General features: G+C 36.9%; 1 protein-coding gene across 1 annotated transcript; it reads right to left on the reverse strand.

Moving 5' to 3' along the window:
* Nucleotides 1-364: 364 nt before the first annotated feature.
* Nucleotides 365-17,552, reverse strand: LOC128662431 (tetratricopeptide repeat protein 1; the record flags this gene model as incomplete). The annotated part of the gene is given in 4 exon segments (XM_053716217.1): nt 365-401; nt 9,903-10,015; nt 13,484-13,544; nt 17,210-17,552. Coding segments are annotated over 4 exon segments (532 nt in total), but the record flags the coding sequence as incomplete, so codon positions are not given.
* Between the last annotated feature and the right edge of the window lie 849 nt (nt 17,553-18,401).

Below are 18,401 nucleotides of genomic sequence, written 5' to 3' on the forward strand. Positions count from 1 at the left end.
CATCAGTGTTTGCAACAATGTTTATAGAAATATTTATGTTACAAATGCTTGTGCCATACAATGCTCAAGACACGTGCGTGTTCCTAAGCTCCTATCAGCCTTCCTATGCTCTTCAACAAAAAGATACTAAGAGAACAAAGCTAATTTGATCATAGAAGGAAATTGGAAAGTTGTTTAATATTTTCAAGAAAAGATACCAAGAGAACAAAGAAAAATTGATCATAGAAGTAGTTTAAAAAGTTGTTTAAAATGGCATGCGCTATCTGAAATCGTGAAATATTTTTTTTTGTTTTGTATCCCTTTAATGAAGCATAATTTTTAAAAAAAAAAAAAAAAGTGAGGGGGGGGGAGGGAGAAAACATACCTTTACTGCAATCCTTTAGTGCTAAATCATTTTTGTCCTGTAAAAAAGAAAAACTATAGATTACATTTTCTATATTGATCTGTCAGGACCAGTAAGCCAAATATTTTATATAAACATTTTGTTAAATAATCCATATAAGACTGGTGGGGGTGCATTTATATCCTTATACACTGTATTCTGCTTTTACTGTCAAGCTATGCTCTAATTTAAAAGGACTCAAAATTTGTATCCATCTAAAAGATAATATTACAAAATGTATTACAGTGCTTTGCATTTTTGAAAAATGTATGTTCCCGAGCTAAATAAAACAACCTTTTATACTGGAGACCCATTGTCTCAAACTCAGCCATAAAGTATCAGATTTAAAGTATATTATCATTGACCACATACCAAAGCCTGCTCGAGGTGGTGACCGTGCTAAAATGTTGTTACGAGAATCAAGGAGGATATATGAACTGGGCACTATGGCACCACAGGGTCTCAACGTCCATCTGGACTGGCACTGTTTTCTGAGAGTTTATGATCCATTGTACATAATTAGTTTTTTCTATGAGAGTTTATGATCCATTGTATATAATCAATTTTTAATGATGAGAGTCTTTTGTTCTATCAGCTCTAGGTAATAATATGTACAGATGAGACTATGGTTTAACATACCAGGTCTCTCCCCATTTGGCTGTAGGCTTTAGTATGTTCATATTGCATCAATTTGTATAGTGATGAGATTTGGTCTATCTATATATTTTTTTCTATTATAATGCTTGCTAGTGGTCTAACCAAAAATAGGTAACTAAATGGGTGTTTATAGACCAATTATTTTTGTATATAGAGATAGGCAGCCATTTGGATGCGGTACGGGTTTATTTAGATATATGCAGCCAGGTCTTAGTTACAGAGTTTAACATAGAGATTTTGTATTGAACAATATGGCTGTGGCTTGATAGGCCAGTTGGTATATGCCCCCCTCTCGCTTAGTCTAAGATAAGTGTGTTGAACTTTGGTTTATCCTTACAATCTGGATAATATTTATTTGATGTGCACTGATTTAACATCTACAATGTTTTTATTCTGTTTGGTTTCTGGATTTATTGTTAATAACTGCACGCGTATCATATATCAGAATGTAGATTTTTGGGCTATATATTTTAGGGCTGCATAAGCATGTTTAATACCAATATTAAGATTTGCCAGCTGAGCTGCTCCTTCACACACTTTGTTTCCGCTAGCTAGCGGATAATGGTGTGTCTTGAAGGATTAGAATGTTTAAAAATGGCTTAAAGAATGTCTCAGGTACTGTTTAGCATGCTTTGAATGATCTTGGCTGTATTGATCTCTACACTGGCGAGGATCGGACTGTCTTACATTGATTGACAGAGTTATGGGCGCTGGCTCATCCCTTGTATATGATTGGTGGAGCTCGAGATTGGGCATGTTGTTTACTTTGCGGACAGCCCGACATCGCTAGTGCCTGAGACCAATCTAACTAGTTGTTAATGGTGGTTATACCGTAGGGATTGTACACACATTATATATATATATATATATATATATATATATATATATATATATATATATATATATATATATATATATATATATATGTGCACATGTTATCCATCTCCTTGTTTTTAAATTGTTTTTGTTTTTAGAGCACTGTAGGCTATATCGTGGTGTCCGGTTCCCATGGCAACACCGGAAGTGGTGATTGACCATGTGATTGTGGTGGGTTCCGGTTTTGCACACGAGCAGCGGTGGGGGCAGGTAATGGGTTAGTATATACGTTTGATTAGTAATGTATGCATGTTGATTGCTTGTTTGAAAACGGGATACAACCCGAAACGTCACTATAAATAAAGGAACTGATAAAAAAGACCCGGTGAGTGCCTTACTCTTTTTTCATATTGTATACATAATATGTTTGTGCACCCTGGGCAGAAGATTTATTTACAATATTGTTACTGTGAGTGCTGTACCACCAAGGACTGTATGTGTGTGTATATATATATATATATATATAAATTAATATTACAGCGCTACGAACCTAGGAAGTCCCAATCAATAAAAGTATGTACCAGTATTGTCCTGTGTGTATAGGTCTCCCTTTCTTTTTTCCAATGACACCAGTGGTGATGTCTGGAGGGAGACAAGGTTAATCACTTCCACCTGCAGCCTAATCCCAAAGGTAAGCCAAGTCCTCCTGTATACAGGAAAGCTCCTTAGGAAAAGAAATTCTGGAACAGAAGAGGGAAGGGCGCACAGCAAAAGAAACCTCCTGGTGTAGTATATCAAAACACTTGTTTAAATTTCAGTAGTACAGTAACGAATGCAAACTCACTTGTTTCCACCTCAACCTTATGAGGTATAGATAAGACTCTGAGTAGTGAATATCCACTAAGGAAGGCAATCCAATCCCCTTGTGCTTGTGACTTATACTTCTCTCCTTGAATGCAATCCTCACCTCTCCAGCAGAAGATTAACCACTTCGAAAGGTGGCTGCAGTGTTTATCCTGGAGGAAATCCTTTGTCCAGCGTGTATGGGGAATAAAAGAATGGGTATTGCACACTACAAAAGATCTTGAATAAAAGTGTGCTTTAATTCAACATTTTGTACATGATTGTAACATTAAAAAGTATTTTTTCATCAAAAACCGCATATAGCTGGTTATATAGTAAAAATGTCAGTCAGTGTCCCAAGGCTCTTGTGCAATGTTTGCAAACTTCAATAGTTATAAAACAAACTAAAAGGAATATGCGGATGCCCCAGATACAAGGATTCTTCAAATGTTTTAGAAAGAATTGCGTGTTTTGCAGTCACACCCATTCCTCTAAGAATTACAATAAGGTTATTGATATAGATGGAAAGGAAAAATTAAATCAAATTAAAGGGAGGTTGAACTGCAAATCAGACAAAGTTGTGTATATGCTTGAGTGTAAATGCAATACTTTGTCACTAGCTCTACATGTTTTTCTACCTCCTCTGTATTGTTTATTGTTCTTTATTAGGGACACAGTCCCTGTGTATACTTCGTGTTGTGACTGTTTACCCTGTCCATTAAAAATATTGAAACGGCCATTATCAGGTGCTTCTGTTCTTCTACTTGTAAAATATATAAGGAGAACGAAAAGAATTTTGATGGTTAGATGCCTTGAACACATAAAAAATATAGAGGCTGGAGCCTTGCAAACTCCCCTAATCAAACATTTCACAAATATACACAATAAAGACCCTTCACAGTGCTTTATTAAAGTCATTGAGCAGGTAAAAGTAGGACCCAGAGGAGGAAGTAGATTGCTGGAGCTCAGAAAAAGAGAGAGACCTTTTGGATCCATGCTTTGGAAAGCTTGGATCCAAAGGGTCTAAATAAAGATATTGATTTGGCTGCCTTTTTATAGGCAAGGAACAGCCAGAAAATAAACACATAGATAAAGAACAGGGTCAGTAAACACACAAATATAGGAAAAATAGTGGCAGACATATAAAACACACAATTGCATATATATAGGTCTAGAAGTGGACGCAACAGGTATAACTGCAAGAAACAATATATAAATATAGGAGCAGATGTGGAGTTATAAGTCTAATGCCAAGATATATGATCATATAGATAGAATGAGTCTATATAGGGAAAGGAGATTTCATACCAGGGCATAATAAGTTGAATTAAAAGCAGATGTCATAATGAAAGGAAACAATAACATGCAAATAGTAACAATATTTTATACACAGCTATTTTTGAAAATTGTTTTTAAGTATCTATAGAGTATGGATGTTTTTAAGTTATTGAGGAGATATAGTGAGATCGTTTTCCCAGGTTACATTGATTTGCCCTTAGAACAGAAATAAGAATCTCCACAGGTGCCCAAATCAAAGATGGAGTTGGATAACACACACTGACGTTTAGGTTGCATAAATAGGAGGCTTGGGGGGGGGGGGGGGGAGAGGAGTACCCTACCTCTGATGAAGCGACTAATCGAGTCGCAAAATGCGTCAGGCCACACCCCCTCACTAGCCGAGATTTAGGAACTAAGTGCTACGGCACGGTTTGTCAAGTACCCAGAACTGCTGGGGATTTTAAAATCAACTACACTGTTTTTTATATATACAAGGCGGTTTGTTTTATAACTATTGAAGTTTGCAAACATTGCACAAGAGCCTTGGGACACTGACTGACATTTTTACTATATAACCAGCTATATGCGGTTTTTGATGAAAAAAGTCTTTTTAATGTTACAATCATGTACAAAATGTTGAATTAAAGCACGCTTTTATTCAAGATCTTTTGTGGTGTGCAATACCCATTCTTTTATTCCCCATACACGCTGGACAAAGGATTTCCTCCAGGATAAATACTGCAGCCACCTTTCAAAGTGGTTAATCTTCTGCTGGAGAAGTGAGGATTGCATTCAAGGAGAGAAGTATAAGTCACAAGCACAAGGGGATTGGATTGCCTTCCTTAGTGGATATTCACTACTCAGAGTCTTATCTATACCTCATAAGGTTGAGGTGGAAACACGTGAGTTTGCATTCGTTACTGCACTAATGAAATTTAAACAAGTGTTTTGATATACTACACCAGGTTTCTTTTGCTGTGCGCCCTTCCCTCTTCTGTTCCAGAATGAATGAATATATATATATATATATATATATATATATATATATATATATATATATATATATATATATATATATATATATATATTTTAGAGGTCTGTGTAGAGTCTGTGGTATGCCAGTGAGCAAGGGCTAGGGTGAGGCCCGACACACGTTTGGCACTCTCTTCCATGAAACCGCAGTGTTTTTCTTACATTTTTTATGGTGATCTTTATGGGGTTTTTTTAATCAAAGATAAATCATTGTAAAACTTTTTCCACCTTTAATGTGACCCATGAACTGTACAATTCATTTGAAAAACAAACTGAAATCTTTTAGGTGGAGGGAGGTACACAAAAAAAAAAAAAAAAACTAAAATAATGTGGTTGCATAACTGGGGAGAGATTATATATATATATATATATATATACACACACACACACACACATATATATATATATATATATATACACACATACATATATACACACACACACACTATATATTAAATGTTTGTATTTTTTTTTATTATTTGTCTTCAACATGCCAGCAGATAACCTCAATACTATGCTTATAAAATGTATTTAGTGTTTAATATCCCTTTAAAAACATGACTAATAGCGATTGGCAGTGCCAAAACTCTGATAAAAGGTTTTTGAAGAAAAGAAAAAAACAACATTTATACAGAACTATATTTTTATTAAAAAATAAAATAAAACTAAGCATTCTCAAAAGCAAATACATCAATCTTTAGAGATATCTCTCTCTATATCTATCAAGCTGGCACCATTTTGTGGTCTCTATGCCTGGCCAGATCTGTACCTCAAAATCAATGCAACTTCCAAATTTGATTTAGAAAAGGAAAAAAAAAAAAATAACTCCTATAATTAATGTGAATGTTTTGCTGATCTGGCAGTGTAAAAATTTGGAAACATTTAAATATGATTACTTTTAAAATGTATTGTTATACAATGAGATCTATATACATGCCAAATTTTATAAGGATAGTTGCAGTCGTTTTTGCGTCAGCTTTATCTAAAAAATCTTTGCATTGCCAGTCTGATATTTGATATCTATAATTATCTCAACCAATTATCTGGGAGTACTACTGCGCCTTCTAGTCTGAAGTAAACTTCCAAATTTTTTCCCAAAATACTTATTCACACCTTTTTTTCTCTGTTATATTCCGTACGGACATTAGTGCTTTATCTAACACAAAGCATTTTCTTTTTTGCATTTGTGTATCCTTTAAAGTAGGGTTGCACTGATACCGATACTAGTATCGGTACCGATACCAAGTATTTGCATGAATACTTGTACTCGTGCAAATGCACCGATACCTCCACTTCCTACCCATATGCTACCTTGTGGCGTTTTTTCAAACCGCATGTTCCCATTTCATTTTAAACTGGAGTGGAGACTAAACTAAAAATGGTTTACTACTGCCAATACAAATTGCTGTTTGTATTATTGTAGTAGAGATCACTGTACCTCGTTCAGACAAACCCCTGAAGTACTGGGCAGTTAATAAACAGATTTCCAGCTCTGGCTAAAATGGCCCAAAAATATCTTTCTGCCCCATGCAGTATGGAGGAAAGTGAAAGACTGTCGAACCTCCATACAAATGTCAGATTGATGTTATATAACAGCCCTACAACCCAATTGCATCACCCCTTTAAATTTAATATTTTATTGTAATATTTTTTATTTATAAACATGTTCAGTAAACTTTTGACAAATAAAACTGTTTTATTATTTCATAATGTCTTTTGAATTACAGTCCTTTATAATTATAAAGAAAGAATCTTAAATAATTAGTCTGTATTGTGCTTGGTAAACTGTCACATGACATTAAAAAAAATAATCGGTAATTGGTATCGACGAGTATTTGAAAACAAGTATCGGTACTTGTACTCGGTCATAAAAAATGGTATCGGTGCAACCCCGCTTTAAAGCAGTATATATAATCAATACATTAGATATCTTGATCACAAATTCTCCATGCAAGTTATGCTGCATACTGGTCATCTCTTCTTTCTTGGTTGTCTGTTTCAGTAAAGAAGCATTGGTCGTACTTCAGTGGCTCTTGTATATTTAAAGATTACAAGATTATCGATTTTAACTAAAAATAATCAATCAAGATTGTGTTAATTACACCCATAGGTATTTATAAAATAGTTAGATACGTTGGAAAAGATTGGAATATAAATTAGACTTCTCACTGCAAACTGAATTAGAAGAACTTTAGAAAACGTGAATGGCAAAGAAGTTAAAGAATAAAAGAAACAATGTACTCAGGAAATCAGCTGAAAAGAGTTAAAAAAAGGGACAGCCCAGTCAAAATTAAACTTTCATGATTCAGATAGGGCATGCAATTTTAAACAACTTTCCAATTTACTTTTATCACCAAATTTGCTTTGTTCACTTGGTATTTTTTGTTGAAAGCTAAACCTAGATAGGCTCATATGCTAATTTCTAATCCCTTGAAGGCTGGCTCTTATCTCAGTGCATTTTGATAGTTTTTCACATCTCGACAGAGCTAGTTCATGTGTGTCATAGATAACATTGTGCTTACTCCCGTGACATTATTTAGGAGTCAGTACTGATTGGCTAAAATGCAAGTCTGTCAAAAGAATTGAAATAAGGGAGCAGTCTGCAGAGGCTTAGATACAAGATAATCACAGAGGTAAAAAGTAGATTAATATAACCGTGCTGGTTGTACAAAACTGTGGAATGGGTAATAAAGGGATTATCTATCTTTTTAAACAATAACAATTCTGAAGTAAACTGTCCATTTAATAGTACTGTATTCAGAGTAGCTACAGGAGAACCCTTTTAAATGGGCCATGTGCTCTCTTGCTCTCCCCACTAGGAGGTTGGTTTATGTTTCTGTCTTTTGTTACATAGATTTTCCATAGCTAATACTGGTGAATTGAAATTTTCAGTATAGGTTGTAGTTTTAACAGGCAAAAGCAGCTATAATAAAGGAAATGCAAAGGAGCTGTTTGTAAACAATTTAATATACTCCAGCAGGTAAAATTAATAACATTATAATGGACATAAAGGCACAAAAGGAAAATGCCCAAATGTGTTAGAGGATTTTTTTATTGCACTGTTGCTTTCATATAACTGTGTGAAAATATCTGGAGAGCCAGCAATAAAAGGCATATGTGTGTAGCCTGCCATCACCATCTAGCTCCTAGTTGTGCATTGCTACGCCTGAGTCTACCTAGGCATGTTTTCAGCAAAGGATACCAAGAGAACAAGAGTAGTTTGTTCACAGAGGTAAATTGAAAATTCTTTTAAAATTGCATACTCATCTAAACTCTGAAAATTAAAAGGGACAGTCTACACCAGAATTTGTATTGTTTTAAAAGATAGGTTATTTTAATACACTTTTTACCTCTGCGATTACCTTGTATCTAAGCATCTTCGGACAGCCCCCTGATCACATGACTTTATTATCTATTGACTTGCATTTTAGCTAATTAGTGCTGTGTTGTACTGACTTAAATAAACATTGTGCTCACGCCCAGGGAGTTATCTATATGGCCCACATGACCTAGAAGTCTCCTGTTGTGAAAAGCTAATAAAAAAGCATGCGATAAGAGGCTCTCTCTAGTTGCTTAGAAACAGTCAGAAATTTAGAGGTTTAAATGTTATAAAGTATATTAGTATAACAATGTTGTTTGTGCAAAGCTGGGGAATGGGTAGTATTAAACAATAACAATGTTGGTGTAAACTGTCCATTTAAGTTTGACATTCCTTTCCCTTTAAAGGAGAGAAATGTTACAGTAACCTGTCCCTTTAAGAAACCATTCTGTGTAGCATTAAAGGGACAGTCTACACCAGAATTTTTATTGCTTTAAAAGATAGATAATCCCTTTATTACCCATTTCCCAGTTTTGCATAACTAACACATTTATAATAATATACTTTTAATCTCTGTGATTATCTTGTATCTAAGCCTCTGCAAACTGCCCCTTTTTCAGTTCTTTTGACAGACTTGCAGTCTAACCAATCAGTGCCTGCTCCCATATAACTTCTTGTGCACGAGCACAGTGTTATCTATATGAAATACGTGAACTAACACCCTCTAGTGGTGAAAAACTGTTAAAATGCAATCTGAAAGGAGGTGGGCTTCAAGGTCTAAGAAATTAGCATATGAACCTCCTAGGTTAAGCTTTCAACTAAGAATACCAAGAGAACAAAGCAAAATTGGTGATTAAATAAATTGGAAAATTGTTTAAAAATGACATGCTCTGATTCATGAAAGTTTATTTTGGCCTAGACTGTCCCTTTAAAGGGTTATATGAAAGTAGTTAAAGAGGCAAGATATGCAGACTAGTGGAAAGAAAACTATCTACATTTATTGAAATTGTCTGACAGATACATATAGTTCTGAAATGAACAGCAACAAAGAACAGAGTTTGTCCTATTATTAAACATAACATAGATTTGATGACAGATAAGAACCATAGGTTTAACAAGTCTGCCCCAAACATCCTTAAAGTGTAATCCTATTTAGTTTGTAGGACATCCCAGACAGTCCCCCACTGTGTTTGTCCTTACCATGTCTAATGGAATTTTATTCCATGAATCAACCACCCTTTCGGTGAAGAAGTGCTTCCGCAGATTACTCCTCGACCTGCTATCCTGCAACTTGAGATCATGACCCCTTGTTCTGGAATTGCTCTTTTTGTTATAGCCTCAGCTTGGAAAGTTTATTTCATATCATTTAAGGTCTAGACAGCTTTAGCAGATAGGAAGGCTAAACAGATTCCCTCTGCTCAGTATGAAAGTGCTTGCTTTTTACACTGGAACTTTTGATATACTTATTGACCAGGAACAGCACATAATGACCAAACAGAACACATTGTCATGCACATTTCACAAGAAGAAAGTACATTTATTAAAAAAAAAAGAAAAAACACATTAACCATTTACCTGTTTAATTCTAGCAGCAGCTCGGTTGGAGAAAAGAATAGATCTATCCTTTTGAAAAGCAGCAGGGCATATCAGTATTGCTTGAGTGTATGAGGCTTCAGCATCAGCATAATCTGCATATTATGAATAAAACATAGCTTCTTATCAGTGAAGTGAAATGGATGTTGTTATGAACATTACATATATATGATAAAGGCCGATGTTGGCTAAACCTTGGTAAGACCAGTGGGATTCAAGCTCTTGATAAACCTTCCTGTTCAAACACAATCGCTATTCATTAATTAAAAGAAAGAATTAAAACAATAAAATGGAAAGCATAAAAAAAAAAAAAAAGAGAAAAAGAAATATTGATTTCAAAACAAAATTAGCATTGATATGTTTCTTTGACACTATTAAAAACCAAATTAAAAGAGACAAAAAAGTGCAAAATAAATATTCTGTGTAAGAGAATTGTATTATTGGACTGTGGTTAACCCATGCAAAGGGGTTAAATGCATAATTAAAGTCAGCTTCAGAGAAGCAACTCAATACTGGCAGCTGAGCACATTAGGTAAGCCAATGACAAGAGGCATATATGTGTGCACCCACCAATCAGCAGCTAGCTCCCCGTGCATTGCTGCTGCTAAACCTACCTAGGTATACTTTTACACAAAGGATACAAAAAGAGCAAAATAAATTGAAAAATCTCTTAAAACGTCATGCTCTGTCTCAACCATGAAAGTTTAATTTTGACTTTCATGCCCATTTACATTATGGTGAGTAAAAAGAAGAGGAAAACCCTCCACTGTGAATATATTGACACAGAACAGCTAATTTTGTAGCACATCTGCACATTTTCCCTCAGAATTTCCAAACAGATTTTCCACTGCAGCAGGGGGTTCTGGGTAAAGATACGCAAACAAGCTTAAAAGGGACAGTCTACACCAGAATTTTTATTGTTTTAAAAGATAGATAATCCCTTTGTTACCCATTCCCCAGTTTTGCACAACCAACACAGTTATATTAATATACTTTTAACCTCTGTGATTATCTTGTATCTAAGCCTCTGCAAACTGCCCCTTTATTTCAGTTCTTTTGACAGACTTGCAGTTTAGCCAATCAGTGCCTGCTCCCAGATAACTTCACGTGCACGAGCACAGTGTTATCTATATGAAATACGTGAACTAACACTCTCTAGTGGTGAAAAACTGTTAAAATGCATTCTGAAAAGAGGTGGCCTTCAAGGTCTAAGAAATTAGCATATGAACCTCCTAGGTTAAGCTTTCAACGAAGAATACCAAGAGAACAAAGCAAAATTGGTGATAAAAGTAAATTGGAAAATTGTTTAAAATTGCATGCTCTATCTGAATCATGAAAGTTTATTTTGGCCTAGACTGTCCCTTTAATAATGCCTCACCCTTTTGCTTCCAAATATCTGTTTAAATGCATATTCCCTCAAAACAGAGCAGTGCTGCCTTAGGCAGATTTAATTAACAGCATTGATAAGTACAGCATGAGAAATCACATGTACATCCCTTGCTGTACTCTACTTATCCCTGCAATATGTTAAAGCTGCCTTTATTAGCAATGCACTAGCACAAGGGAATCTGTGTTTAAAATGGATACTGGAAGCAAAAAGGTGAGGCTCTGTGACACTCATTTGCGTACACTAAAATCAGAATCCACTTGTCCTGTGGAAACATTGTTTGTTAGGGTTTTCATGTGTGCTATGCTACAATCTATTGTGTCACTCAGACACATTACTTTGTAGGTAAGGTAGGTGTAACATTTTATTCCCTAATGCCAATGAATCGATGCCAAATAAGTAAAGTGCACACTGATTCATAAGCTAAATATTGGTTAAATAAACCCAACAGACCATGATTACATAAAGAGCGTGTTCAGATTTCCGAGCAATTTAAACAGTATGGAGTTAAGATGGGAAAGAGAATATGTGAGAAATGGGTTGCCAGGGAGAGGATGAATGCCTTACGGAGGGATGATGACATTTCAAGGGACACAACAGACCTATAATAAAATCCACTAACCTGCTAAAGCATTTTGTTAATGCACTATTGCTTGTTAAAGCCCCACCAAGGGGTTAAAAATAATTATTACTGCTAAATTGTTTTACTATTAGTGGGTTTACAATGACGTGTTATAATTGTCTCTGCCAACAGAAACCATAACCCAATCAAATGGGATTAGGTTCCAGGGAGAGCAGATGTCATTAGATTATCTCTCTATATTTACACAAATCCTCCTTATCTTATTTCCCCATACACAGTGACACCAATATTTAGAATACTGGGGAATAAATATGTTAGTATCTATCTAGCCCACCACCCATTTGAAGGATAAATTCTTCTAAACCTTCTTGTTTACATATCATTTCTATAACCAGTACTTATGTTTTGAAATATTCAGTATAGGTGGAAAGTAATAGGAAAATTAGCTATTTTAAAACAAGTTAATACATTCCAAAAAGTAAAATGGATCAATGAGAACACAAAGTTGAGAGAGAGAAAAAAAAAAAAAATCACAGTACACTGCCTCTTTAAGGTAGATCCAGATCAGCAATGAACTACTGCTCTGGAGTTAAAAATAGCTGCTCAGACAGTCAGAAGCAGTGCATTGCAGGTAGAGAGTTGGCTTTAACTACTTGTTTAAAGGGACATAAAACAGGTTGAGATCTGTGCATATCCTAAAAGGGCTAATTAATTAAAAATAGCTTGCATAAAAAAAATGTTTAAAAATTGCTGGCAAGTATTTCAAAATAATTTTCAAAAATAAGCAAAATGACTTGCATAGCTTAGCTGCCTGGAACAGCCAACTCCACCCCTCTTATCAGTGTTTAGACACAGGCATTAGACATTGTATTTCAATTGAGTTCGCAGCTTCTAGGCATGTTCCATCAGATAATCCCTATGCACTTTTGCATTCCACCAAAAGAACAATAGATATAGATACAGCCATTGAACAAAATGTGTGGGGGGAGTTAGAGCTTTACAATTCAGAAACTAAAAAGAAAGGGCTAATGGAGAGGCACTGCATTATAAATTTGCAGGTAAAGTAATTAAAGTACATATATTTTGTCTCTATCCCAACTTGTTTTATGTCCCTTTAACCCATTTAAACATATACTTCTGTTCAAGAAATAGTGTCATAGTAAAAGGCTGTAGCACAGAGGTCAGCAGGGGACACATTTAAAAAAAAAAATAGGAGCCAGTAAGAATATTTAGAATGGGATTAACATATTTTATCAGACAGTAGCAGTATTTGTATAAACATATATGGAGAATAACCCAAAATGTTAGGAGCCAGGGGTAAAATTCTAAGAGACAGTGGCTCCCTGGGTTTGTCAAGCCCTGGTCTAGGATGTTAGATCATTTTTTTATTATTTTTCCTGAATGCCTTTTTAAAGGAACATTCGGGAGGAAGATTTAATTAGGAAATGAAACGATGTAAGTTTTAAAATCTCAAATTATTAGATCTCAAATAAAGATATATTAGGGCTTAAAATAAAGTCAGAGCTAGTAAACAAGCAAATATAGAAACTAGAAAATTGTACACAGTTCCAAGTAAAATTCGAATTTACCCACCTCCTTTCTTAAATAGGTTGTTTCCTTCTTCTTTTAAACATGTGCTCTGTTCTCTCCTCCTCTGTAACAAGAGTGGACAAGATTATTATAGGGACAGTCAACACCAGAATTTTTGTTGTTTTAAAAGATAGATAATCCCTTAATTACCAATTCCCCAGTTTTGCATAACCAACACAGTTATAATTATACACGTTTTACCTCTGCAATTACCTTGAATCTAAGCCTCAGCAGACTGCTCCCTTATTTCAGCTCTTTTGACAGACTTGCATGTTAGCCAATCAGATTTGTCTCCATGGTAAAGTCACGTGCATGAGCTCAATGTTATCTATATGAAACACGTGAACTAATGCCCTCTTGAGGTGAAAAACTATCAAAATGCATTTAGATTAGAGGCGGCCTTCAAGGTCTTAGAAATTAGCATATGAAATTCCTAGGTATAGCTTTTTAACTAAGAATATCAAGCGAACAAAGCAAAATGGGTGATAAAAGTAAATTGGAAAGTTGTTTAAAATTACATGCCCTATTTGAAACATGAAAGATTTTTTTGGACTTGACTGTCCCTTTAATAGAGAGCAGTGTAAACTGCATTTTTTTTTCTATAAAATCAATCTGCTGGCTATTGAATAGATCAGGGGTTGACAAATCTGCTTAAAAATTAGGAGCCAGACAATGGTATTTGTATAAATATATAAGGAGGATAATCTAAAAAGTTAGGAGCCAGGAGTAAAATTCTAGATGTCAGTGCCTTCCTGGCTCCTGGGTTTGTTGAGCCCTGGAATAGATAGAATATGTTTAACCCATCTATAGGTTGAAAAGATGTTTAACCAAATTGGAGGATGCTGTTTAATTTATTTGTAATATGTGCTGGAAATCATGGTCACTTAAAGGGACATTAAACCCAAAAAACTTCTTTCATGATTCAGACAGAGGACACTATTTTAAAAAAAAATCCAATTTACTTCTATTATCAATTTTTTTTTCATTCTCATGTTATTCATTGTTGAAGATATACCTAGGTAGGTAGCGTGCACATGCCTGAATCACTACACGACAGGAAATAGTGCTGCTATCTAGTGCCCCTGCTAATGTATAACATTGCTGCAAAACTGCGGCTATATAGTGCTGCAGACAAATGCACACTCTTGAGCTTATATTTCTGCTTTTCCACAAAGGATAACAAGAAAACTAAGAAAATTTGATAATAGAAGTAAATTAGAAAGTTGTTTAAAATGTTATGTTCCATCTAAATCATGACAGAAAAAAAAAATCGGGTTTTATGTCCCTTTAATAATCATTTTTCACTATAGTTTTAAAGGGCCAGTATACACTGATATTACAGATCCATATACCAATAGTAAATGCACTAATTACTGAACTGAGACATATATATATATATATATATATATAGATATTAAGAAACAATACATTTTGTAATTTTTTACCTTTCTAATTCCCTCTCCTAGAATTAATCTAGACAGTGCTGACACTCCAAGGAAAGGCCATATGCAAATACACAATATACAGTGAAAGCTGAAATCCTGACAGCCTGCAGACATGATTTGAGTTTTGAAGCTTGAGCTTTATTAATATTTGTTATTTGTGGAAACAAAGACATTTGTTTTGGGCTTGTTTATTTTTCTCAACTTGTTGAATGCAGATCCCATGCTACTTAAGTACAGTGGAGCAATCTATCATATGGCTAACTACCTAGTCTCACCGTTTCCATGGGCTCTTTTGCACAGACCTGCCCCTTTCTAAATCCTGCAGGCCATTGTACAATTCCTAGGTTACTCTGAGACTGAAATGCTGAAGATCATTGCACACATCTCCTACTGCAGCACATTGCATATTCTTGGAGACCAGCAATGTGCGCTCTATGACTCAGCGGCGTATCACCTACAGCACGTCTTAGATTGAGGACTATGATTTACATTCCGTGGACTCATTGCACAGACCTGCCCCTGCATTAGTGTACAGCATGTGTAACCTCATCACCAACTTGCACAGCATTTCTCCGGTATATGGGATCTTGCAAGTCACCATGCTGTACACTAATGCAGGGGAAGGTCTGTGTAATGAGCCCACGGAATGTAAATCACAGTCCTAAGAAGTGCCGTAGGTGATACACCGCAGAGGCATACAGCACTCATTGCCGGTCTCCAAGAATATGCGACACGCTGCAGTAGGAGATGTGTGCAATGATCTTCAGCATCTCAGTTTTGGAGTAACCGCTGAGGCATAGAGCACACATTGCCAGTCTCTTGCAAATCATTATCTGCCACAGCGTTACTGCAAGGGACATCTGCCTGCAAATCTTGCACCAGTCACTGCGAAAGAAGGACTACACTTTCCCCTACCCTCTCCCTGATTCTGTCTCGCCCTTTTCCCCTACCCTCTCCCTGATTCTGTCTCGCCCTTTTCCCCTACCCTCTCCCTGATTCTGTCTCGCCCTTTTCCCCTACCCTCTCCCTGATTCTGTCTCGCCCTTTTCCCCTACCCTCTCCCTGATTCTGTCTCGCCCTTTTCCCCTACCCTCTCCCTGATTCTGTCTCGCCCTTTTCCCCTACCCTCTCCCTGATTCTGTCTCGCCCTTTTCCCCTACCCTCTCCCTGATTCTGTCTCGCCCTTTTCCCCTACCCTCTCCCTGATTCTGTCTCGCCCTTTTCCCCTACCCTCTCCCTGATTCTGTCTCGCCCTTTTCCCCTACCCTCTCCCTGATTCTGTCTCGCCCTTTTCCCCTACCCTCTCCCTGATTCTGTCTCGCCCTTTTCCCCTACCCTCTCCCTGATTCTGTCTCGCCCTTTTCCCCTACCCTCTCCCTGATTCTGTCTCGCCCTTTTCCCCTACCCTCTCCCTGATTCTGTCTCGCCCTTTTCCCCTACCCTCTCCCTGATTCTGTCTCGCCCTTTTCCCCTACCCTCTCCCTGATTCTGTCTCGCCCTTTTCCCCTACCCTCTCCCTAATTCTATATCTCCCTTTTCCCCTACCCTCTCCCTGATTCTATATCTCCCTTTTCCCCTACCCTCTCCCTGATTCTATATCTCCCTTTTCCCCTACCCTCTCCCTGATTCTATATCTCCCTTTTCCCCTACCCTCTCCCTGATTCTATATCTCCCTTTTCCCCTACCCTCTCCCTAATTCTATATCTCCCTTTTCCCCTACCCTCTCCCTAATTCTATATCTCCCTTTTCCCCTACCCTCTCCCTGATTCTATATCTCCCTTTTCCCCTACCCTCTCCCTAATTCTATATCTCCCTTTTCCCCTACCCTCTCCCTAATTCTATATCTTCCTTTTCCCCTACCCTCTCCCTAATTCTATATCTTCCTTTTCCCCTACCCTCTCCCTAATTATATATCTCCATTTTCCCCTACCCTCACACTAAAACTTAATCTCCCTTTTCCCCCTCTTCCTCACCCTAATTCTATGTCCCCTTTTCCCCGACTCTCACCCTAATTCTACATCTCCTTTTCCCTACCCTCACTCTAAAACTTAATCTCCCTGTTTCCCCTCTTCCTCAACCTAAATCTATAGCTCCCTTTTACCTTCTTCACACAGATCTCCATTGCCCAATGCCCCCTGCTTAACAATTATCTTTTTTTTCTCCACAATCGCTTTCTCACTGATTTTACATTGATTTCCACTTCAATCAAACCGACCTGTTTTTTTTTTTTTAATTCCTAAATTAAACCAAATTTATTTTTAGTAACACCCGAGATTCATCTTACCTGTCTCTCTTCCTCGCTCTGCTCTTTCTCCATTTCCATCAGTACATCTTCCTCCAGTTCCACTTCATCTTCAGCTGTTCCCGTAGCGAGTTCGCTGTCGGAGTCTGCAGCACCATCCAAGGCAGCAGTCTCTAAATCTCCTTCAGACTCTAGTCCTTCTGTGGCCTCGTTTGTGGCTGCCTCACCTTCCACTGGAGCTTCGCTTTTGCCATTAGAATTCTTATCTCTTGTCGGACCATAAGGGGACTCTGCACAATCATGGAACCGCTGTTCTTCTTCTTCATCGCCTGTTTCAGCTTCTTTCACCTCCGGATCCTCCATAGCTGTTTTTCCGGAAGCTTCAGTACAGAATCTGTAGTCACGCATACGTCACATCCGGCAATTCCTATTGGTCTAAAACAGTGTCTCTAGCAACAGCAGCTGTCTTTTTCTTTCAATGTACTTTATTCAAAAGAAAAACACACCAATGACCAAAGTAAATTAAGTAATGGGATGTAAGGTACATTGCTTGTAAATGGTATATCAGGCATTCGTTTATTGTATATAATTATTGTTTTCATGTTTTACATATGTTTCCTGTGACGGTGTGAAGGTTTGTCAGGTGTCCAGTGCATCCAGTTAGCCAATCACAAGAGGCAAATGTGTGCTGGCATTATCAGCAGCTAGCTCCCATTAGTGTAGGATATGTGCATATTCTTTTTCAACAAGAGGTACTAAGAGAACAAAGCACATTTGGTGAAGTGCTTGTCCAGTAAAATTTATTTAACAAAAACTGGTCCTAAAAATTGATTGGATCTGGTTAGGATTGTGAGCTTTTCACCAGCCATTTCCTGGACACTTTTTGAAGGGGCTTAATATGGGTGTGTCTTCATATGTGAATACACAAATAAAAAAACACATGCATATACACAGAAATGATATTATGTATTGATGAACACTGTAGTGACCAACACCTTTTGGGGTCGATTTATCAACCCCCTTGCCCCACTATGGCTGCAGGTTCTCACAAGAGAACCTACAGTCAGCATTTAACAAGCAGCGGTCATCATACTGCTGCTTCCCTAACCTTTCGCCATCTCTTAGGTGGCAAATTTCAATCTCCCCAGTCTCGTCCGGGATTGCACGCAAGAGAAAAGTAGTGCTAGTGTGCAATGCTGAATTCCGGCGAGGTGCGGTAGACAGGAGCGCGTAT

The sequence above is a fragment of the Bombina bombina genome, chromosome 6 (genome assembly GCF_027579735.1).
Source record: "Bombina bombina isolate aBomBom1 chromosome 6, aBomBom1.pri, whole genome shotgun sequence".
Taxonomy (NCBI): Eukaryota; Metazoa; Chordata; class Amphibia; order Anura; family Bombinatoridae; genus Bombina; species Bombina bombina.